This window comes from Leguminivora glycinivorella, chromosome 17 (assembly GCF_023078275.1).
Source record: "Leguminivora glycinivorella isolate SPB_JAAS2020 chromosome 17, LegGlyc_1.1, whole genome shotgun sequence".
NCBI classification, from domain to species: Eukaryota; Metazoa; Arthropoda; class Insecta; order Lepidoptera; family Tortricidae; genus Leguminivora; species Leguminivora glycinivorella.
The window spans coordinates 20921274-20944614 of NC_062987.1; the positions used below are offsets into that span (position 1 = coordinate 20921274).

The 23341-nt window shown below is 40.9% G+C and overlaps 1 protein-coding gene and 1 non-coding gene across 3 annotated transcripts; both read right to left on the bottom strand.

The window, feature by feature from the left end:
- Positions 1–4390: 4390 nt before the first annotated feature.
- On the bottom strand, positions 4391–22205 carry LOC125235355. 2 transcript variants are annotated; one of them, XM_048141897.1, is made up of 5 exons: positions 22057–22205; positions 18887–18973; positions 17617–17793; positions 5667–5796; positions 4391–4991 (listed from the first exon to the last, which is right to left on the bottom strand). In XM_048141897.1, the coding sequence occupies exons 1-5, from the start codon at positions 22057–22059 to the stop codon at positions 4921–4923; spliced, it is 468 nt and encodes a 155-aa protein (XP_047997854.1). In that variant the 5' UTR covers positions 22060–22205; the 3' UTR covers positions 4391–4920. The 2 variants fall into 2 exon arrangements, with proteins under 2 accessions (XP_047997854.1, XP_047997855.1); XM_048141898.1 differs by having other exon boundaries at positions 22018–22205.
- Positions 6102–6173, bottom strand: Trnat-cgu. Its single transcript has one exon. It is a non-coding gene; the product is annotated as a tRNA-Thr (tRNA).
- Positions 22206–23341: the final 1136 nt, after the last annotated feature.

Consider the following 23341-nt stretch of genomic DNA (forward strand, 5'->3'; position numbering starts at 1 on the left):
CCGTTATTGTTGTCATTTAAGTAACAATTTTTATATAATTGCGAAACGCAATGAATAAACTGGAAAATATAGATACTAAAAATATAGGATACCTACTAGATTTAGAATAACATTTCATAATACATAACAAGTGAACAGTAGTGTACTTAATCAACTTTAAAGCAAAGAACATTAGAAGATATTAAATTAAAAAAAAAAATCACCACCCCATGGAATCCGATTTTAAAAATTCTTTATTAATATCCAACAACGGTTCAGTTGGCTAATACTGGTATGGTTATAGTTGAGGCATAATAACTAATTTGAATGACTTCATAAAATACAACATGAACTAAAACTTTTGTAACATTACAAATTACAAAGTTTATAGAAATTTCCTGATAAAGATGATAAAGATCAACATCAACAGTTTTAAAATATTTACTTTACATACATTTTTATAAAGACTAGAAAGAAGTTTGTGTGAATACACCTCTAATTATTTAACACACATATAAAACATTTCTATAAAGTCTAGATATATGAGTTCAAGTATTTCGTAAGTTTCTAGGTAAATAGGTACATATACATCAATAAGAAGGGTTCAGAGAATAGTATCTATAAGTATATGTGCGTCTGTAAATACATACGATATGTTAAATAGACAAGTTACGATATAATTCTAGGACTCCAATGAAATAGAAGCCTAAAAGATGTAAGGCCTGAGTGCACACTCAGATTTAGCGTGCAGCGGGGCGGGGCGGCGTGCATGTCAAACAATTGAAGCGTATACAAGTGTCCTGAGTCGACGCTGTACAGTTTGTATACAAGCTTGCCCGCAACGCTTCGTGCTCCGCCGAACGCTCCGCTCCAACCGTCCACTCAGGCCTTACTCTAAGATATGAAAAAGTTATATATTTTTCACGAGAAGAAACTGGACTGTTTATTAAACTGTCTTTTTTTATTAGGTTTTTAATAAACTGTAAATAAAAATACAAATTCTGTAGATAAATTTTAGATTAAAAACTTTTTAAAACGTTTTTAGTTTTTTTCTTGGCTGTGAAATAAAAGACAGTCTATTTTCTTCTCTGCTACAATAATATGGACATTAATCTAAACTAATTAAAGCGAAGGACGTATTATTGTCTTCTTTTAATTGGTACCTAAACCTGTCTTAAATAATATAAATTAAAACAGGTGAAAATGCATTTGGCCGAACTTGGCTGACAATTCCATGCCTCTTTCCTTCCTGGTACATTATTTATGAGTATATTTTTTTTTGGTAAAAATGCATGTCTTGTGTGTAGGTATGGGAAGTAGATATTAGGACGGACACATTATAAATATTATAATAAGTATTTATAATGAATGCAACATGAGGAATTTAGTATAAATGAAGGCTGAACAGCGATAAATTAAAATAGAAAGAAATATTTTTACAAAAGATAGATGGATTTCGATTAGTGGGAGAAATATGGCAAATCTTAAAAGTTACAGTGAAGAAGCAGTTACTTAAAAAAGGATTTCTTTACATACCTACATATTACCTACCTATAATGATGACAGTTGTATAAATTGTCAGAGAAACAAATGTACTTTACAGTGTAATTACAATTATACACTTTAAAAACTATTCAATAGGCTAGTTTCCTACTAGTCAAATCAGCATCTTTAAGAACTGTCAAAACGATTTGCTAATATGGAATTACTATGAAATACTGAGGAGTGACGTCACGGTCAATTTATTTACTTTATATCTTTCTCTTTGACTTATTAAATAGAAATTATGTTTAAACATAACTACTGGCCATATTTTTCTTCCAATTATGTGGTACTTTATTTCGCGCAATGCATACAATATTTTATTTTAAGCATAGAAAACTAGCCTATTGAAAGGTTTTTTAGCAGTTTTAGCTCAGTTATGAGTTAAAAGATTGAATTTAGAATAAACGAGTTGCAAAGTAAAATAGTGTACATAAAATAATGGTGTTTGTGCCTACATCAAAAATTATCCTTACACCTAACAAATGGAAGACAATACTTATAATTAAAATTAACTTCGTTATTTTACAACTGTTTTACAATAGAATAAATTCAACACATTTATTGTATTAGTTTCGATTGAACTGATATGGTTAAGCTTCTTATTTCACAACCAGTTTTTTTATAATTTCAATTATTTTTTGTTGATTTCAGTAAAAATTAAATGCAATATTGAAATGAACACATGATTTAATTTCAGCTCCTGGTTATTAGTACCTATACCAAAAAATCTGAACATATATACAAGAGTATTTCATTGGTTGAAAAATTTCGTGCATCAATTTCAATACCTATGTAAGATTTTTTTGTTATTTTGTTATGTCAATTTAATAATACCTTCGGTTTGTATTTATATTAATAAACTTACAGTCAACAGAGAGAAAAACAGCGAATTCCATACAAAATACGAAATATTCCTTTTTTTTTAACAGTTGATTTTCGATAAATTAGAATTTACTTAAATTCCTACATGTAGTAACAGATTAGAAGTAATATTTTTTTATTTGACTTGGCCGAGACACTACCGTGCCTCCATATTTTGAGAGAGTTTACTATTTTCATTCTTATATTTAACCAGGAGCTGTTATCATTAAACAAATACAAAATTATTCATAAATATTCCTAAAAATAACTAGGTACCATAAACTCCTAAAAAGGCCAATCTATACCTAGTAACAAATTAATAATCATATCTACATTAATTAATCAACACTTTCTAAAGACATCAGTTATCTAATGTAATAACGTCTATGATATTTATATTTATATCAACACCAATGTTTACACTCGACTAGTTACAAACTACGTACATTTGATATATCGTCTATATATTCATATTTTCAGGAAAATGTTGCCGTCTCGTTAATTTTCTCGATAGTATTATAACTTTACAAAAACCTGTGTAACGGCTCAGCCACGACATTGGTTTAAGCGCGACAGCGGTGAGCGGCGGACATACATTGGAGGGAGACACAGCGATGGGACTTTTCATTCGCACGTATGGCTACCGGCGCTGCCGCTCACCGCTGTCGCGCTTACGGCCCAGCCACGACATTGGTCTAAGCGCGGCAGCGGCGAGCGGCAGCCATATGTGCGAATGAAAAGTCCCATCGCTGTGTCTCGCTTCAATGTATGGCCGCCGCTCGCCGCTGTCGCGCTTAGACCAATGTCGTGGCTGAGCCGTTAGACCAATGTCGTGGCTGGGCCGTTAGACCAATGTCGTGGCTGGGCCGTTAGACCAATGTCGTGGCTGAGCCGTTAGACCAATGTCGTGGCTGGGCCGTTAGACCAATGTCGTGGCTGGGCCGTTAGACCAATGTCGTGGCTGAGCCGTTAGACCAATGTCGTGGCTGGGCCGTTAGACCAATGTCGTGGCTGAGCCGTTAGACCAATGTCGTGGCTGGGCCGTAAGGCCCTCGTGCACGTTCATATTGGGCGAGCAGCGGGGCGGGGCGTGCGGCGTGCATGTCAAACAATTGAAGCTCATACAAGTGTCCTGAGTCGACGCTGCGTTGTATAGGGTGGACGCACGCTTGTCCGGCCCGCTGCAGCCACGCCAAACGAGCGTCCACTCAGGCCTTGCATCATAGAGGAAGAAGTAAAGGAAGAGTTGTAACTCTATACATCAGTAAATGTGGGTTATTTGTATAGGCATAGTTAAGTGACATCTAGCGACAATCACGCGTCAAATAGCGTGAATTATCAATACCACTACTCGATACTAGTTGGCAACTGTGTCTCGTTTGTCAAAAAATTAATATTAGAACAGTTTACAACTTATATTACAAGCAGAAGGAATTGAAAATAGAATACTGATATTGAAAACAGAATACTATTGTAATATTATCTAAAAATTGGTGAGCATTAGACTTGTCGTTCGTCGCGAAATCTATTGACAAGTAGCAGTACTGATAATTTACGCTAGTTGACGCGTGATTGACGCGTTATTGTCGCTAGATATCACTTAACTATGCCTGTACAAATATTACAAATAACCCGCATTTACTGATGTATGGAGTTACAACTCTTCCCTCACTTATTCCTCTATGCCTTGCATTCACACTTAAAAAGTGGTTCAAAGTGTATACCTATTTGTTTTTATATAGATTTTACAGTTACATAAAATATGATAAAAGATTGTTAAGATCATTGTAAATCAATATAATATAAATATTATAAATATTTCAGAGGTTGTAGACCAATAAAAAAATACACGAGATATTCATAGAAAGGTGATGATTTGTGATGATGCAGTTCTACGACTTGGCAGGCAAGTATGGTCGCGCGATAAATGATAAAACATCTGGCCGTATAGTGCGATAGGGACGGCTTGATGTTTTATCATTTGTCGCGCGACCATATTTGCCTGCCTGATTCAATATTAAATGGAAGTCAAAAACTCGTCTTCAGCATACTTATAGCCTTACTTGTCATCTATCTCATTCTAATAACTATGGTCCGAGAGAGACAGAGCTAACGCATGACAAAAGTGGCTTATATTTAGTACATTTTTTTCACTCGCAGTTTCAACAAGCTCCTGTGTGGCTACCGTGAGTTTAATAACATTATTCTATAGCGATAACGTCAAAAAAAAAATGATATATTATGGAAAAAGTGCACAGCGCCAAACAATTACTTACTAGAAGCAAATATTGGTGTGTACAAGTTTCTAATGGATCAGCAACGCGCATGTTACGGTTACGGTGACCGCTTTCCATCAGGTGGACCGTATGGCTGTTTGCCACCGACGACGTGGTATAAAAAAAAAACATTTTCCCGTGACGTTTACGCTATAGAGCTATGTATTTTAAAACATTAAACACTCATAGTAGTACTGGTCCATGTTGCCATCTCGTTTCTTCATCGTTGTTGTAAGGTGTGTGAACGAGATCGCTATACTTACAGCATGCCGTCTTCGTGGATCGAAATCAAGTAGCTTCGAATTACGACGATGTAGTAGAAGTTTTCGGCTGAAAAATTTAAAAAAATTGAATGAGTATTTACACAATTAATGAGTTCGCGTTTATTTTCGCCGCTAGAGACGCTCGTGTCGACGGAAGTCTTTCAAAATGTTGGGAGGTTGCAAAAACAGTGACGAGTTACTAGCAATGGCCCACACTACAGTTGAACATATCCCACAGACTCCACAGTCGACTTATAACATGAAACACACACGACAGTAAAGGGAGTGAAATTTTTAACCCGTCACCACACCGGGGAAATTAATAATGTTGTACCTAGAAGAGGATTTGCGTGATGACAAAATACGGTCTCTAGAAACTATTGTAATTATACATGTATGTACAATGTACATGAATATTGTATTCCGCTCCCATAAAGAAGAGGCGTTGAGAAAGTATTGTAAATTTAGCTAAGTAATGTAGGTTTGTATGTATGTACGTACGTACCTAACAAGAGTATCTGCGCGATGACTTGGCCCTCTCCCATGTGGAAGAGGCTCTTGAGAAACTATTGTAAATGTAGCTAAGTAATGTATGTTTGTATGTATGTATGTATGTACCTAAGAAGAGTAATCTGCGCGCTCCCATAAAGAAGAGGCTCTTGAGAAACTATTATAATGCAGCTAAGTAATGTATTTTTGTATGTATGTATGTATGTATGAATGTATGTATGTATGAACGCACCTAAGAAGAGTATCTGCGCGATGACATGTCCCGCTCCCATGTGGAACAGGCTCTTGAGGAAACCGATGATGAACAGCACCAGAAACACGACCCAGAAGATGCAGTACTTCTTCATTAGGCTACTCTTCTCCTGAAACCGGAAAATACTTGGTCATCGACTAATTTGATTAAATAATATTTAGGAGACTGGACTGTATTAGAATAGAACATACCGTTCAAGGACAAGATCGACATTCGCCCTCTATACATAAATTTAACTACTCCCCCTAAAGCCCCATCTCGTAAATTTCATCGAAATTCAACTAGGGAACAAATCAAATTATTTTATTGAATATTTTTCGATTTGTTATTTTTTCAAGTAGTCACACTACTATATATAAATTATAAATTTAAATAGATATCATACACGAAAGAAAAAACGACAGGGCCCACTGGTGGCCGAGCCGGGAATCGAACCCGGGTCTTCAGCTTACGCGGCTAACGTCCTCACCACTAGACCACCCGCCCGCCGTGGTACCCAACGAAATTTCTCTAGTGTATGTTATCTCTGATAAGGCTAGGCGCCTTTGACCAACTCTAAGGGCGAGCAATTAGTGCTTGCACCTCCTATACGAATCAGGGACCGGCCCGCTATCCCTTATACGGGGTTTTGTATGGGTATTTCGTTAGGCTTAACTTACCCTACCCTTTTGACGCGATACCCTTTCATTTTGCTTTTAAAGCCCTAACGAAAGCGCTTACCTAAAATAGCGCCATAAGGGTAAGCCTTATATTGGGTTTTATTTGCTTTCCCTTATAGAGCATATCGTGCGAGTTTAAATCATGTACCTCGCTCATAAAGCACACATTACTCCGAACGAAATAACATACGATCATTACCTACGGCGGCACTGTGTGTGATATTTGCGCGTTTCTGTTTGATGGAAACGGCTGTAGATAAAATAAGGTTTGTAGGGTAAGCGACCAGGAGGTAAGACAAACGCCAATGTTAACGTGTAAATTTATTAAAGATAGGTACTTAGGTATAGGTACAATGCATACATGGCAGGTCATTCAAACTGGTAGGTACTTCCTAGCTACGGAAAACCTTATAGCGGCGGGCAAGGTTGAGCTCATCCACTATAGGTGCAAAGAGCCAAGGGACAGTCTGTGAACCTATCGCCAAGGCACTAGCTAAACCCTAGGGTGGATCGGGAGAAGACTGCAGGTGGGCTATCGAACTCCCGAGCCAACGAGACTCGCCAAAGGACAGTCGGAGAACCTATCGCTATGGCAGTCGCTAGCTAACTGATTTGATGCGGCGCGGACGCGGCCTTTTATTTGATTCCTTCGGCTCGCGCAGATCTTCGGGCGCGCTCGGCGGCTCGTTGCTGTGACGCACTCGGGGCGCGCGCGGTTATAATTCGTATTGTTACATTCTCCCCCTCTGGTACTCGATGACGTCCCGTGAGAGTACCAGGATCAATATTGTTACATTCTCTCCCTCTGATACTCGTTTTGTGTGTCGTGAGAGTATCAGGACTTATGCTGGAACGTGTTTTCTTGGTCTTCCTCGTTGACGAATGGGTACTACTGGTGCTGGGGTAACAGTGTCCCTTTGTTCAAATTTTACAATAGCAGACGCGTGGTATTTCCCAATAGGTTTTTCGGGTTCATTTACATTGCCAACTTCATAAGTTGAGCTCCCATATTTATTTATTATGACATATGGTCCGTCCCGTCTTGGTGCTAACTTCGCAGAAAACTGTTTTTCTTGATTACTGATTGGATGAGTTTCCACTAGCACTAAGTCTCCTTTCTTGTAACCTGGGTCAGGACGTCGTTTCAGATTTGCTCGGTTCCTATTCTTATCCTGCATTACTTCCATATTGTCTTTTGCCATTGCAAGATTTCTTGCTAATCGTTTTAATTCAGGCGTTATTTCTGGAATGAATTTTTCCGACTGTACTATTTCGCCAAAGTTGTGCGATATCTCATATGGTGTTCTCATCTGTCTTCCGAAGGTCAGATAGGCAGCTGTGAAACCAGTGCTCTGAGTATACGCTGTGTTCATTGAAAAGCGTATGGCAGACAAAGTTTGAGGCCACAGGTTGTGTTTATTTTGAACCATGATTGCAATCTGACATTTTAAGTCTCTGTTCTTGCGTTCTACGATGTTTGGTTCCGGGTGATAAACAGGACTCAAGACATGTTTAATGTCTAGGCAATACAACAATTGTTGCATGACTGCTGATACGAATTGGGTACCGTTGTCACTGGTTATTCTGCGAGGTAGCCCGTATCGTAGGAAAACTTCATTAAGTAAAGTCATGGCGCATTGTTTAGCTGTAGCTTCCGTGAGGGCAAAGAGTTCTACCCATCGCGAAGCTGTGTCTTCAATAATGAAAATCCATTTCTCTCCATTTAGTCCTTTTGGTAGTGGCCCAAATAAATCTATTGACAATACTTCAAATCTTTGATTGATGGCGGTGGACTGGAATAAGCCACTTGGTTTTTGATTGGATGGTTTGTACCGTTGGCACTCAGTACATGTTTTTATATATTTAATGACATCCTTGCGTAAACCTTGCCAAAAGAAGTTATTCTCAATGCGTTTTACAGTTCTGTCTACTCCAAGATGACCAGCGATTGGTGAATCATGATATGTTTTCAATAACTGTGGAATTTCATGTCTTGGAACTACTAATTTAGCGTCCTCATCTTCTTGATCTGGAGTGAATCTGTACAGGACTTTGTTGTGAAGCATGTAACCTCGTCTTGACCATTGAATGTAGTCTTCGGATGATGTTGCATTTTCTAGTGCATTTATTATTTTCTTTACTTCTTCGTCTTTTTCTTGTTCTTCACGGACGTTTGTTTCGCTTCTCCGTGGCAGATCGATTTCAACTTGACATATTTCACAAGATTCAGTATGTTCTTCACATGGCGGTCGGGATAAGCTGTCAGCTAGGATATTAGCTTTCCCGGGACAGTATTTTATTTCAAAATTATATGGTTGTAATTGCAGAGCCCATCTGGCGAGACGGCCTGTTGGTGATTTTAAGTTTAACAACCATTTCAGCGGTTGATGGTCAGTGATTGTAATGAACTTGGTGCCTTCTATGTAGCCTCGAAAGCGCGCTACTGCCCAAACAATGGCAAGAGCTTCTTTCTCCGTAACCGTGTAATTTTGTTCTGCCGAGTTCAACAAGCGACTTGCGTATTCTATAGGGTGTTCATCAACACCCTCCCCCTGGAGTAAAGCTGCTCCGATGGCGTAGTTACTAGCATCTGTTTTAATCGTAAACGGCAGCTCAAAATCGGCTTGTTTCAATATTGGCGATGAGGTAAGTGCAATTTTCAATGTTTCCACAGAACTTTCTTTTTGGTTAAGTTGGTTAACGGTCTTGCTATTTCAGCGAAGTTCTGAATAAATCTTCTGTACCATGACGCCGTTTGTAGGAATGATATCAATTGTTTTAGGTTCTTCGGTTGTGGCCTATCTACAATTGCGGTAATCTTCTCTGGATTCGTTTTAATCCCTTCCGGTACTATTAGGTGACCGAGGTACTTTATTTCTGTGCATCCAAATTTGCATTTTTGTCTGTTTGCTCTTAGATTGTAGCTTCTAAGCTTCTCAAATACTTCACGGAGATCTTGCAGATGCTGGGCAAATGAACTTGACCTGATGATTAAGTCGTCTAGGTAACATAAGACACATTCTGCACGTAGGCCTAGGATGAATTTGTCCATCAGTCTTTGAAAGGTAGCAGGCGCGTTTCTTAGCCCAAAGGCCATACGTTTAAATTTGTACATCCCAAATGGACATATGAAACTAGTTTTGTCCTGATCGGCTTCATTTACTTTAATTTGCCAGTACCCGGATTGCAAGTCTATTGTGGTCATATATGGCATCGCTTTTGCTTGATGGATCAAGTCGTCGATGCGAGGTAGAGGATACCTGTCTGGTATGGTTACCTCATTCAGCTTCCTGTAGTCTACACAGACCCTTACGTCGTTTGTTCCCTTTGGAACTAAAATGACTGGTGCTGACCAAGGTGAGTCGCACTCCTCAATAATGTCGTTACTGATCATTTCATCTAACTTTGCTTTAAGTTGTTGCTGTCTAACTGGGGAGAGCCTATATGGTTTTACTGCTATAGGTTGTGAATCCCCTGTATCTATCTTATGCTCAGTGTAAGTGGTTGGGTTTCCCTCTTTAGCAAAGATGTCGCTGTACTCGGTTAACAACTCATTGAATTTAGGTATTTCGTCAGTAGATAGAGAATGGCCCTCATTTGGTTGCAATAAAATATCAATACAATACAGTGAAGTTGGATTTATTGGTATATAATCAATACGTGGATCAACTTGTGAAGCGTTGTCCGCCGGTTCGCGAGGTCGCGCTGGACGCGGCGGGGTTGGCATCTTGATTAACTGCCAACGCGGTTTCTTTGGAGATGACACTCCGTCCTCAGTGGCGTCCTTAGTGTCATGTTGTGGCGATGGTGTAGCCGGTATCGGAGACAGCAGTTTCAACTCACGTGCCCAAGAGAGGAAATCGGGCAGCGTTTCTTCTTCATTAGCTGGTTCAGTAAAGGTAAGTTGCTTCGCAGCTTTCAGCAAAGGAATTTTCCTGTGATTCTTCAATTGAAGGAAAGGGAAAGTTTCTCCAGGCTTGTCTATGAAATGCCAAGCTCTTTGTGGTGGACTGAGATTTATGCCTGCTTGTTCCAGGAAATCAATGCCTAACAAGGTGCGGTTTTCGATGGCCTCTGGCATTATTGTGAAGGTGATTGGTTTAGTCCTGTTACCAAGTAGTATCTCAGTGGTCACAGTCAGGACTTGCCTCATTTTGACAGTACCATCCGCCAACCTTATCGCAGCAACCTGGGTGCAGAACTGTACGCCTTTGTCCCTCATCAGCTTGTACAAATGCTCTCCGGCAACACTGGTACGGGCAGCGGTGTCCATATAAGCGTACCCCATCTCGTCCATAACTTTTACTTCAATTGTAGGTATCTTGACATGATCCTCCCTCGTAATTTCTATTGTATAGAAGGCTACTTCTTTAGGCGGCGTTTCCTTGCTGTTGCATGTTGAGCAATTGCTTCTGAAAACTCCGGGCGCGCCACATCCATAGCAAGTGACTACCGGTTTAGCAACGTCACCCTCCTCGGTAACATTGCTCTTTATTTTCGCCAGGCGCTTGCGGCATACTTCTAATGTATGTCCCTTCTTAGCACAGAATAAACATCTGCTAAGGTTAGTTTTAGTGAACGTACGTGTATTAGGTTGTGAGGCAGATGATGTACCTGGTTTGTCTTGTCCCACCTTGTCAGTAGAAGTGCTCGGCTTGAATTTCACTAAGGCCTCTTGGTGGCGAGCTTTTTCAGTTAACTCGGCAAAGGTTTTTATGTCAGTGCGAGCTATCCGCTTCTTAAGGTCCAACTTAAGCAAACCGTAAATGAGGTCTATCTGCTCATCTTCCTTATGTCTCTTGGGTGGTAATGCGCCGAGTAGGAGGCGTTTACGGCATAGGAAATCGTCTATCCCTTCATCCTTCCCTTGGGGTGTCGCAAATATATCCATATATATGTCGTGCGGTTGCTTTTGAGGTGAAAATGCGGCGGAGATAGCTTTAAGGGCTGCAGCCCACGTCTTGATCTCAGCACGTACTCCAAGCCACCAATCACTTGCTTTACCCTTCAGCAGCAATGGCAAACCCGTTAAGGCATCGTCGTCACTTATTTGCTCCATCTCCTTATACAATTTAACTCCATTGATAAACTCTTCCACTTTAGTGCGGTCATTTTCGCCATGGAATCGAATGGTGCATGGAACAAAGTTCTTCGTAGGCATCTTAGGAAGGCGTTTTAATAACTCTGCAAACTGATCTTCCGTTAAATGTACCGAAGACACTGATGATGCTTGTGTTTCTGTTTCTCCTGTCGCTTTGGCCTTTGTTTTATTTGAAACTACCTTCTTTGTAGATCCTTCACCGTCCCCCTCCTTGTTTGCGTCTCCTTCCGCCATCTTGTATTTTTATATGGGGTACTTTGAGAAAAAAAATAATGTAGGGTAGATGTAACTTAATCTTCCAAACGAGCGGGTAGTTATTTCGTTGGGCGCCAATTTGTAGGGTAAGCGACCAGGAGGTAAGACAAACGCCAATGTTAACGTGTAAATTTATTAAAGATAGGTACTTAGGTATAGGTACAATGCATACATGGCAGGTCATTCAAACTGGTAGGTACTTCCTAGCTACGGAAAACCTTATAGCGGCGGGCAAGGTTGAGCTCATCCACTATAGGTGCAAAGAGCCAAGGGACAGTCTGTGAACCTATCGCCAAGGCACTAGCTAAACCCTAGGGTGGATCGGGAGAAGACTGCAGGTGGGCTATCGAACTCCCGAGCCAACGAGACTCGCCAAAGGACAGTCGGAGAACCTATCGCTATGGCAGTCGCTAGCTAACTGATTTGATGCGGCGCGGACGCGGCCTTTTATTTGATTCCTTCGGCTCGCGCAGATCTTCGGGCGCGCTCGGCGGCTCGTTGCTGTGACGCACTCGGGGCGCGCGCGGTTATAATTCGTATTGTTACAGGTTCAATTTTCAATACCAAATAAATACCAAACTAAATACTTATAGTTATGATAGGCTCCTGCTTGCTCAGGTGTAACACAGGCAAACGCTGCTTTTTTTTATCGGACTTGTCTTGATGAGTACCCGAAGTCTAGCTGATGCTAAACCCTGGCTGCACCTAGGGGAACTCGGGTTTAGTGTAATACAGGCAAACGCTATTTTCGTCATCGGACTTGTCTTGATGAGTACTCGAGTGAGCAGTACCCGAAGTCCAGCTGATGCTGAACCCTGGCTGCACCTAAGGGAACTCGGGTTTAGTGTAACACAGGCAAACGCTGTTTTCGTCATCGGACTTTTATTGATGAGTACTCGAGTGAGCAGTACCCAAAGTCCAGCTGATGCTGAACCCTGGCTGCACCTATGGGAACTCGGGTTTAGTGTAACACAGGCAAACGCTGTTTTCGTCATCGGACTTGTCTTGAGGAGTACTCGAGTAAGCAGTACCCGAAGTCCAGTTGATGCTGAACCCTGGCTGCACCTAGGGGAACTCGGGTTTAGTGCAACACAGGCAAACGCTGTTTTCGTCATCGGACTTGTCTTGATGAGTACTCGAGTGAGCAGTACCCGAATTCCAGCTGATGCTGAACCCTGGCTGCACCTAGGGGAACTCGGGTTTAGTGTAACCCAGGCAAACGCTGTTTTCGTCATCGGACTTCTCTTGATGAGTACTCGAGTGAGCAGTACCCAAAGTCCAGCTGATGCTGAACCCTGGCTGCACCTAGGGGAACTCTGGTTTAGTGTAACACAGGCAAACGCTGTTTTCGTCATCGGACTTGTCTTGATGAGTACTCGAGTGAGCAGTATCCAAAGTCCAACTGATGCTGAACCCTGGCTGCACCTAGGGGAACTCGGGTTTAGTGTAACCCAGGTAAACGCTGTTTTCGTCATCGGACTTGTCTTGATGAGTACTCGAGAGAGCAGTACCCAAAGTCCAGCTAATGCTGAACCCTGGCTGCACCAAGGGGAACTCGGGTTTAGTGTAACACAGGCATACGCTGTTTTCGTCATCGGACTTGTCTTGATGAGTACTCGAGTAAGCAGTACCCGAAGTCCAGTTGATGCTGAACCCTGGCTGCACCTAGGGGAACTCGGGTTTAGTGTAACACAGGCAAACGCTGTTTTCGTCATCGGACTTGTCTTGAGGAGTACTCGAGTAAGCAGTACCCGAAGTCCAGTTGATGCTGAACCCTGGCTGCACCTAGGGGAACTCGGGTTTAGTGCAAAACAGGCAAACGCTGTTTTCGTCATCGGACTTGTTTTGATGAGTACTCGAGTGAGCAGTACCCGAATTCCAGCTAATGCTGAACCCTGGCTGCACCTAGGGGAACTCGGGTTTAGTGTAACCCAGGCAAACGCTGTTTTCGTCATCGGACTTCTCTTGATGAGTACTCGAGTGAGCAGTACCCAAAGTCCAGCTGATGCTGAACCCTGGCTGCACCTAGGGGAACTCTGGTTTAGTGTAACACAGGCAAACGCTGTTTTCGTCATCGGACTTGTCTTGATGAGTACTCGAGTAAGCAGTACCCAAAGTCCAACTGATGCTGAACCCTGGCTGCACCTAGGGGAACTCGGGTTTAGTGTAACCCAGGCAAACGCTGTTTTCGTCATCGGACTTGTCTTGATGAGTACTCGAGAGAGCAGTACCCAAAGTCCAGCGAATGCTGAACCCTGGCTGCACCAAGGGGAACTCGGGTTTAGTGTAACACAGGCAAACGCTGTTTTCGTCATCGGACTTGTCTTGATGAGTACTCGAGTAAGCAGTACCCGAAGTCCAGTTGATGCTGAACCCTGGCTGCACCTAGGGGAACTCTGGTTTAGTGTAACCCAGGCAAACGCTGTTTTCGTCATCGGACTTCTCTTGATGAGTACTCGAGTGAGCAGTACCCAAAGTCCAGCTGATGCTGAACCCTGGCTGCACCTAGGGGAACTCTGGTTTAGTGTAACACAGGCAAACGCTGTTTTCGTCATCGGACTTGTCTTGATGAGTACTCGAGTGAGCAGTACCCAAAGTCCAGCTGATGCTGAACCCTGGCTGCACCTAGGGGAACTCGGGTTTAGTGTAACCCAGGCAAACGCTGTTTTCGTCATCGGACTTTTTTTGATGAGTACTCGAGTGAGCAGTACCCAAAGTCCAGCTGATGCTGAACCCTGGCTGCACCTAGGGGAACACGGGTTTAGTGTTACACAGGCAAACGCTGTTTTCGTCATCGGACTTGCTTGCTCACTCAAGTACTCATCAATACAAGTCCGATGACGAAAACAGCGTTTGCCTATGTTGCACGAAACCCGAGTTCCCTTAGGAATAGCCAGGGTTCAGCTTCAGCTCTACCTCGGTTACTGCTCACATAAGTACTCATCAAAACAAGTCCGATGACGAAAACAGCGCTTGCCTATGTTACTCCAAACCCACGTTCCCCTGGGAAAAGCCAGGGTTCAGCATCAGCTCTACCTTGGTTACTGCTGACTCAAGTATTCATCAAGACAAGTCCGATGACGAAAACAGCGTTTGACTATGTTGCACGAAACCCGAGTTCCCTTAGGAATAGCCAGGGTTCAGCATCAGCTCTATCTTGGTTACTGCTCACACAAATACTCATCAAGACAAGTCCGATGACGAAAACAGCGCTTGCCTATGTTACTCCAAACCTGCGTTCCCCTGGGAAAAGCCAGGGTTCAGCATCAGCTCTACCTTGGTTACTGCTCACTCAAGTACTCATCAATACAAGTCTGATGACGAAAACAGCGTTTGCGTATGTTGCACGAAACCCGAGTTCCCCTATGAATAGCCAGGGTTCAGCATCAGCTCTATCTTGGTTACTGCTCACACAAATACTCATCAAGACAAGTCCGATGACGAAAACAGCGCTTGCCTATGTTACTCCAAACCTGCGTTCCCCTGGGAAAAGCCAGGGTTCAGCATCAGCTCTACCTTGGTTACTGCTCACTCAAGTACTCATCAATACAAGTCCGATGACGAAAACAGCGTTTGCCTATGTTGCACGAAACCCGAGTTCCCTTAGGAATAGCCAGGGTTCAGCATCAGCTCTACCTTGGTTACTGCTCACACAAGTACTCATCAAGACAAGTCCGATGACGAAAACAGCGCTTGCCTATGTTAGTCCAAACCCGCGTTCCCCTGGGAAAAGCCAGGGTTCAGCATCAGCTCTACCTTGGTTACTGCTCACTCAAGTACTCATTAACACAAGTCCGATGACGAAAACAGCGTTTGCCTATGTTGCACGAAACCCGAGTTCCCCTAGGAATAGCCAGGGTTCAGCATCAGCTCTACCTTGGTTACTGCTCACTCAAGTACTCATCAAAACAAGTCCGATGATGAAAACAGCGCTTGCCTATGTTAAACCAAACCCGCGTTCCCCTGGGAAAAGCCAGGGTTCAGCATCAGCTCCATCTTAGGAACTGCTCACCCAATTAACTCATCAAGGCGAGTTAGATGACGAAAACGGCTTGTTTTTATGTTGGCAATTAACGATTTCAATGTGTAATGTTAATGATTAATTGTATTGATTTTCGGCCAACACTGTATATTTACATGCATACATACATATTTACATAATTATATTCATACATACATTCATACATACCTACATACATTCATACATACCTACATACATTCATACGTGCGAACATACATACTGATCTATGGGCGACGATGATCATTTACCATCATCAGGCGATCCATCAGTCCCTTGTATTCCAGTTCATTAAAAATAATTTCTAGCCGTGTTCTACTTTTATCCAACGAAAACATGTTTCGTTGCAAAATTAAAAATGGGGCGCATAGTGCAGAGTGGCAACAGCGCATTTTCCTTCCTGTTCTTACACTAGCTTAGATTCATAATCCTGTCTCTTTCACGCAAGGCTCGACTACGCTTTAACAAAAGGGAAAGCCTTATAAATAGCGCTTAAAATAAGGGTAACCCTTATTAAAGGCTTGCAAGCCGCCGTATCGGATAGCGGTAAGCCAATGCACAGGGCTAGCTTTATTGTTTTGCTGAGTTTTTTGTAAGGGCTAGTCAAATGAATGGGCTTGCAGTTGGAAAGGGAGAGTCTCTCGTTTGGGTCGTCCTTACGTTAGGGATTCCCAATGAAAGGCTTGTAGCGCGGAAGGGGTTGTCCGGTCCCTGATACGAATCCTTTGCAGGATTACGATATAGGGAGAGAGATGGTGCTGCCATCTATACAACTAGGGAACAAATCAAATTATTTTATTAAATATTTTTCGATTTGTTATTTTTTCAATTAGTCACACTACTATATATAAATTATAAATTTAAATAGATATCATACACGAAAGAAAAAACGACAGGGTCATCGAAATTGTTAAAAACGAATATGTAAAACAAGTAAAAAAGCCGAAGATGCAGCATCTATCTATCTATCATAACTCCCAAAACATATTTCAAAGTAGTCGGCTGAATACTGCTTCCAAGCTACACTATACGTAGATCGTGTACTTGACGATGTCGAGTAGATGGATCAAATCTGACCTCAAATACCACGACAATATGAGTCAAAGCACTGTAACTTTTATAGCGCCGTTGTCGAGGACTAAATCAACGCGCCCCATAAAGTGGCCCTTAGGTGAGATCATTCCCTATCTTCGTCGATCTTTACTCATTTTCCTTAATTAAGTAGGTAAGTAAGTACAGTGATATTCGCCAGTCGCTTTTCGGTGAAAGAAAACATCGTGAGGAAACCGGACTAATCCCAATAGGGCTTAGTTAACATTCGGGCCAAAATAAATCGCCTGAGAAAATGCGTGTTGCACAAAGAGCTATTATATGGAGCGGTCAATGCTCGGAATCACGCTCATGCACCGAAAAAGGAACGAGTGGATCAGGCAGGTCACAAAACTTCAAGACGTAGTGGAGGAAATTGGACACAGAAAGTGGAGATGGGCTGGGCACATTGCCAGGTCAGGATGGACCATAGTCGCTGGGCGAGACGAACTATGGTGTGGAAGGCCGCTAACACCCGCGGTCGTGGCAAGCCGCCCCTTAGTTGGAGAGATGACATCTGCCAACTAGCTGGCGATAACTGGATGCGGATGGCAATGGACCGACAAGCGTGGTTGAATTGAGAGGAGGCCTATGTCCGAAAACGGGCGCTTTAAAGGCTGCTATAGATAGACCATTCGGGTCTGAAGGTCAGATGGTAGTTGCTTTCGCAAAACTAGTGTCTGCGTCAAATCTTGGGATTAGTTGTCAAAGCACCCCAGGCTCTCACGACCCGCGGCAAATGCCGGGATGCAAGAAGGATGGCGATGAGCATTAATTATTCTTTAATTTAGAAAAAGCCTCCCTTACCTTATAAACAGCGTACACGAACACCATGTCAAGAACAAACTTGACCAGGAGTAGCACTACCATAAGTACGACTATAGTGTACACGACAGACGACACGGCGTCTTCAGACTTGGAGTCAGCGGCCTTGATGTCTACAGCGAAGGTGATGAGGATGACGGCTAGCACGAAAGTGATGATCTGGAAGGATAGTTCAATGGTGAGTTGGACACATTGAGAAATTGCAGGGGTTTTCATAGCAAAATTAGCAAATTTTAATGTACAGGGTGAAATAAAAAGGACCGTTTAAACTTTGCATAGTGACTTTTGAGGTTTGCATAGTGACATTCATTGACCGATGCTGAAATCTAAAAAAAAATTGGCTGTTTCATACATTTCGACTGTTATAATGGCGCTCATTTCTATGGAACAACCAAATTTTTTTTCGCGATTTCAGCATTGGTCCCATAATAAAAGTTGTTTATTATGACCTCAAAAGTCAAGTGCAAAGTTTGAACATGAACAATCCTTTTTATTTCACCCTGTGAATATATGCTTCAATTGCTAGACATGTACGCCGCACGCACCGCCCAATATGAGTGTGCGCTGAGGCCTTGCATGAACCATAGAGTATATTGAATAATATGGTATAGAGCAGTAGCGCCATCTATTATTAAGTTACGACAACTTTTCATGTGACTTTCCATGCCTAAAGGTTTCTTATAGCACATAAAGCATGTGGACCCTTTAAACCTTATAGGTTTGATGTAATCATTCACCATCCAGTCCCATAAATAACTACTTCTACACGGACTTATTTGACAATAAAAATATTTACAATTTAATTACATAATTAATTAACTATTAAATAGAATGTCCTTCGCTAGTTTGCGGCGACATCTAGCGAAAAATTAGGACATCAAAAAATACTTATACATTTTACGACAACCAGTCGAGCCACTTTGCGAGGGTAACAGTGACATCTAGCGAACAATTTGCACTGCGGCATATAATTGTTTTTCACGCCCTCTATCGTTGAGTTTTTTAAACATATCATAAGTACATTGCATTTACTACGCGCTATTTCCTTTGACTGAAAATGAAAAAATGAAAATAAAATGAAATGAAAATGAAATATTTATTTTTCAAGTAGGCATATTACAATGCGCATATGAACGTCAAATAAAGCTAAAACACCGTGGCACGAACCATCGCTATATACTTAATTGCGGCCTTTTGGTATTGAGACCTTGGGGCCATGGGGACAGTGGGTATCTTGAAATATGCAACTTACAGAGTTCATGATGCCCATGGTAATGCATCCTGTCCTCAGGTGGAAGATGAAGCAGAACTTGTCTAGCACCGGTAGCTCCATCCTTGCCTGGAAACCAAGAGTTCAGGTATGTAGTGAAGCAGTAATTTTTTGTTAGGTCTCCCCTAACCGACGCGATGCGGAATCGCTTGTTAGTATAGTATAACATGCATAGGCGTGAGTTCACCGACGACGAAGCGTCTAAGCGTCGGAGCGTCTTCATACAAAAGAGCGATATTTGGTCGGTTAGGGCCGAATCCGCGTCTATACGTTTGGCAAAACAAAGTGCTAGTTCAGACACAGCGGAAACAGCGCGGATGCAAACCGCGCGGAACAACCGCGCGGATTTTATTTTAATAGCATAGTACTAGACCGTTTACACTACACCGCGCGTTTGTAGTGTGAACGCTCCAGTACTATGCTATTAAAAAAAGATCCGCGCGGTTTCTGCTGCGTCTGAACTAGCACGAAACCTTGTCTTTCGACTCAACATACAGACATATATTGTATAAGTATCTACACAAACTATCGCCAGCAGGGATACGCAGAACACATGAAACTGCTCACCTCTGTGGAATGGGGAGTGGAAGTTGATATACCTACTCGTAAAGCATTCCGCAATTATACAGTTTAAAGCGAGCGAAGCCGCGGGTAAAAGCTAGTATATAATAAACCAACACATCTAAAATGACAGCATTTAAGACCTCTATCGACGGTTACTGCCGCCATATGCCGCCATAATGTTCGCGACGCGACGAACGTACTCGGATGTTCGCGGCGATGAACGATAAACACGCGACTGTAACGTCTGTAATGGCCTTTATCGCCGCTTTTGTACCCGTATAGGGAAATGTTGGCTGAATTAAAGGTATCTACCGCAGGTTACATACAGTGTGTCACGAGAAAGTGAGCTTATTTCTTGTAGGCAGTTGTTAGTACATATCGTCACTACTTTGAAAAAAACTTGTATATTCTTCTGTCAATGAAAAGAAAAATGTAATAAGTATGTATGCAATGCACACAGACTTACTGCGTTTTAACTTTGAGGAGCAGTGTGAGATACCAGATTTTTTCAAAGTAGTGACGATATACTTATATGCAAGTGTAACATGTAGATGTATTGTCTGGTATACTATATGTATGTCAATAAAAATAATGTCATTTGAAACCGAATATTTGTATACACTTTCATAATAAGCATTTTAATGTGATATTCAAATCTGTTCAATAATGAACAACTACTTATCAGCAATTCCCGAAAAGTTTGTACATTTGGATCACGTCTCTGATTTTGATAAAAATTGGTAGGATGATAGAGTCCATGATGCTGAACATGATCCACTAGGTTTCCCAAAATGTCCCAAGCAGTTTGTATGAAACTTTCCTTTTTTGTTACCGAAAATGTATAGAAATCTGGTAACAAAAAAGGAAGGTTTCATACAAACTACCTGGGACATTTTGGGAAACCTAGTGGATCTTGCTCAGAATCATGGACTCTATCAGCCTACCAATTTTTATCAAAATCGGAGACGTGATCCAAATGTACGAGTACAAACTTTTCGGGAATTACTCTTATTGTGTTTCTTTAATAATTATTACCTAACGTAATTCTGTGTTGATCCCCATTTTTAGTAAAACGTAAAGACTAGCCACAAATTTAAAGATTATTAAGTATCTTTCAAAATATATATCGATCTGGATTCATGCATATTCGAAGGTAACAAAGTAAGTAAATAAAATTGAAAATAATCATGGCATCTTTAACACAGTAGGAATTTGCAGACCAACAAAAACATTAAGTAGTTACCTATGCACAAAATGAACTAGTTTAATTTTTTTTGCCTTTGCATGTGCCTCTATTTTTCTTTACTCAAACCCGTTAATGTTCAGGCAGGCAAGTATGGTCGCGCGATAAATGATAAAACGGTACATCTGAGAGGCAAGTATGGTCGCGCGATAAATGGTAAAACGGTACATCTGGGAGGCAAGTATGGTCGCGCGATAAATGATAAAACTGTACATCTGGGAGGCAAGTATGGTCGCGCGATAAATGGTAAAACGGTACATCTGGGAGGCAAGTATGGTCGCGCGATAAATAGTAAAACGGTACATCTGGGAGGCAAGTATGGTCGCGCGATAAATGGTAAAACCGTGGGTAAAACTCCAGGCCGTTTTTCGTGTTTTCGTTAGTTTACATACCTAATTACCTACCCCCTTATTTATAAACGTTCACTAAAGTTATCAAGCCGATAAAGTTCGTTTGTCCCTTTCTATCACACCAATACGTCGGAAAGGGACAAACGAACTTTATCGGCTTGATAACTTTAGTGAACGTTTATGAATAAGGGGGTTACTATATAATGAAATATTAGTTTATTGCTATAGACGTAAAAAATTGTGAGACATTTTAAATACACAAAACATGAAGATAAAAGTAATTAAATGTGAATAGAACCGTGAAGTTCAATATTAACATAATTATTGCTGTTTAAAATAGTACATTACGATACAAGTGCGAAAAAAAGGAAGTTTGAAACGAGTGGGGATAAATTAAAACACGACCGAAGGGAGTGTTTTAAATCGACACGAGTTACGAATTTCCTTTTTGCACGTGTATCGTACTACGTTTTTCAGTACAGGTGGCCCTCCGAGGTTTTGACCTGACATATAATGAATCACTTCTCGCACTAGTGCGTAAAAAAAACACCATCTGTGAGGATTTCTTTTTTTTGCCAATTTTTTTATTTTGATTTTTTTAGGGAATTTTAGTTCAATTGTACTCAGAATCACGAGTACTTTCAATCTCACCGGGAGACAAAAAGTATCTGAGAATTTCCAAACGTTTTTGTTACTTTCCTCTTTTGTTACCCCACACAACATGTACGGAAAATGGTAACAAAATAAGAAAAAATCGTATGGGACAATTTTTTTAACTACTAGGATTGAAAAAGCTATATAGATTTTGAGTAGAAATAGCATTTTTTTTTTCAAAAATATCACATTTCATAAAAGTGGCAAAAAAAAGAAATGCTCCTGGACTGAAAATGAGATTTATTTCTAGAAGACAACAGTCAAAGCTTCAACTAAGTAAATAAGGACAACATCACACTCACACTCGTCAAAAAGCACTTGAAACACAAAACCAATTATACCATCGTATAACTCCGCGTTTAAAAGTCACTCCATGTCTGACTGTCTGTCTGATGACTGACTGTTGACAGTTTGGTCACCAGCTCGCCAGCATTTCGGCTGTCAGGCTCCGCGTTGCGAGGTTGACTGTTCCTGAAAACTGTTAAGGGGCCGTTTGCGTTATGATGAATAAGGAGGTGGAAGCTGGATTACAAATTCAATTGTTTAATTGAATAAATTTTGATTTGTTTTTGTAACTAAAATATAAAACTTTAGTGCGAAATTATTGAAGCCATTCAATATGCTGGTTTTATGCAAAATTATGCTACTGAAATTATGCAAGCATGCATGTAATCCATGCCTGTAGGTGGCAAATTAAGGAAAGAGCTTGTTAACACCAGAAAAATGCATGTTTGCATAGTTTAAGTAGCATAATTTTGCATAAAACCAGCGTGACTCAGGGGACCGTAACCATGGCAATAACAGGCAAGAAAAGTTGATTCACCCAAATATATAAAGTCGTCTTTTAGCAAAATCTTCGCAAATTCATACTGGCTAAGCAAAAAAGCAACACTTAAGCAACCGTGCACACTCACACACATTACACACAAACATTCTAAGACTTTTTATGTTATTTAGTTTCTCAGTGTCGTCTAAATTGTACATAGTCCATTTACTTAGTGCCACCTAGTCCATCTTCTAGGCAATCTAGGCCTTACAGAAAACCAGCGTTGCGGAGTGTGCCATGTGGCCCATACCGTGACACCTAGCTGAGTAAGGACCATTTAGCGCAACTTATAATTTTTTGTTTGTAACTAGTTTTAGTTAGTTATTGATATGTATTTTGTGCTAATAAATACTTTTTCTTTCTTTCTTTCTTTCTTTCAAAATAATAAATATCCTATCTATGATATTTTAGGTAGGTATCCACATTCCCTCCATGCGGCACAGCCAATGGGACATCCTGTATAGAAACTAAAACTAACCATACAAGTACAACTTGACTGCTATCGTAACTCTAAAATAGGCACTCTCGAGACAGCATATAGGTAGCTACTACTTACGAGATGGCATACACGAGAAAACGGTTTAATTTTAAAAATTGAAATAAGATGTCATAATATTAAAGAAAAAAAAGAAAAAAATGATAATTTTATAATTAAAATTATTATTTTTTTCTTTTTTTCTTCCCATCCTAGACTGGCCCTAGTCACACTTGATGGAAAGTAAAGACGGGCATTTTCAAAAACAAAGGTATTCTTTTTTTTTCTAAAATAGGTAAATTTAATGTTTTTCCTACTCAGAATC

Bases quoted from the DNA above. Each gene is read 5' to 3' on its own strand.
- LOC125235355 (XM_048141897.1), bottom strand. The intron at 17,794-18,886 runs GTAAGTTGCATA...CTATCCTTCCAG, and splicing joins CCATGGGCATCATGAACTCT to ATCATCACTTTCGTGCTAGC. The intron at 5,797-17,616 runs GTAAGGGAGGCT...TTCCGGTTTCAG, and splicing joins TCGTGTACGCTGTTTATAAG to GAGAAGAGTAGCCTAATGAA.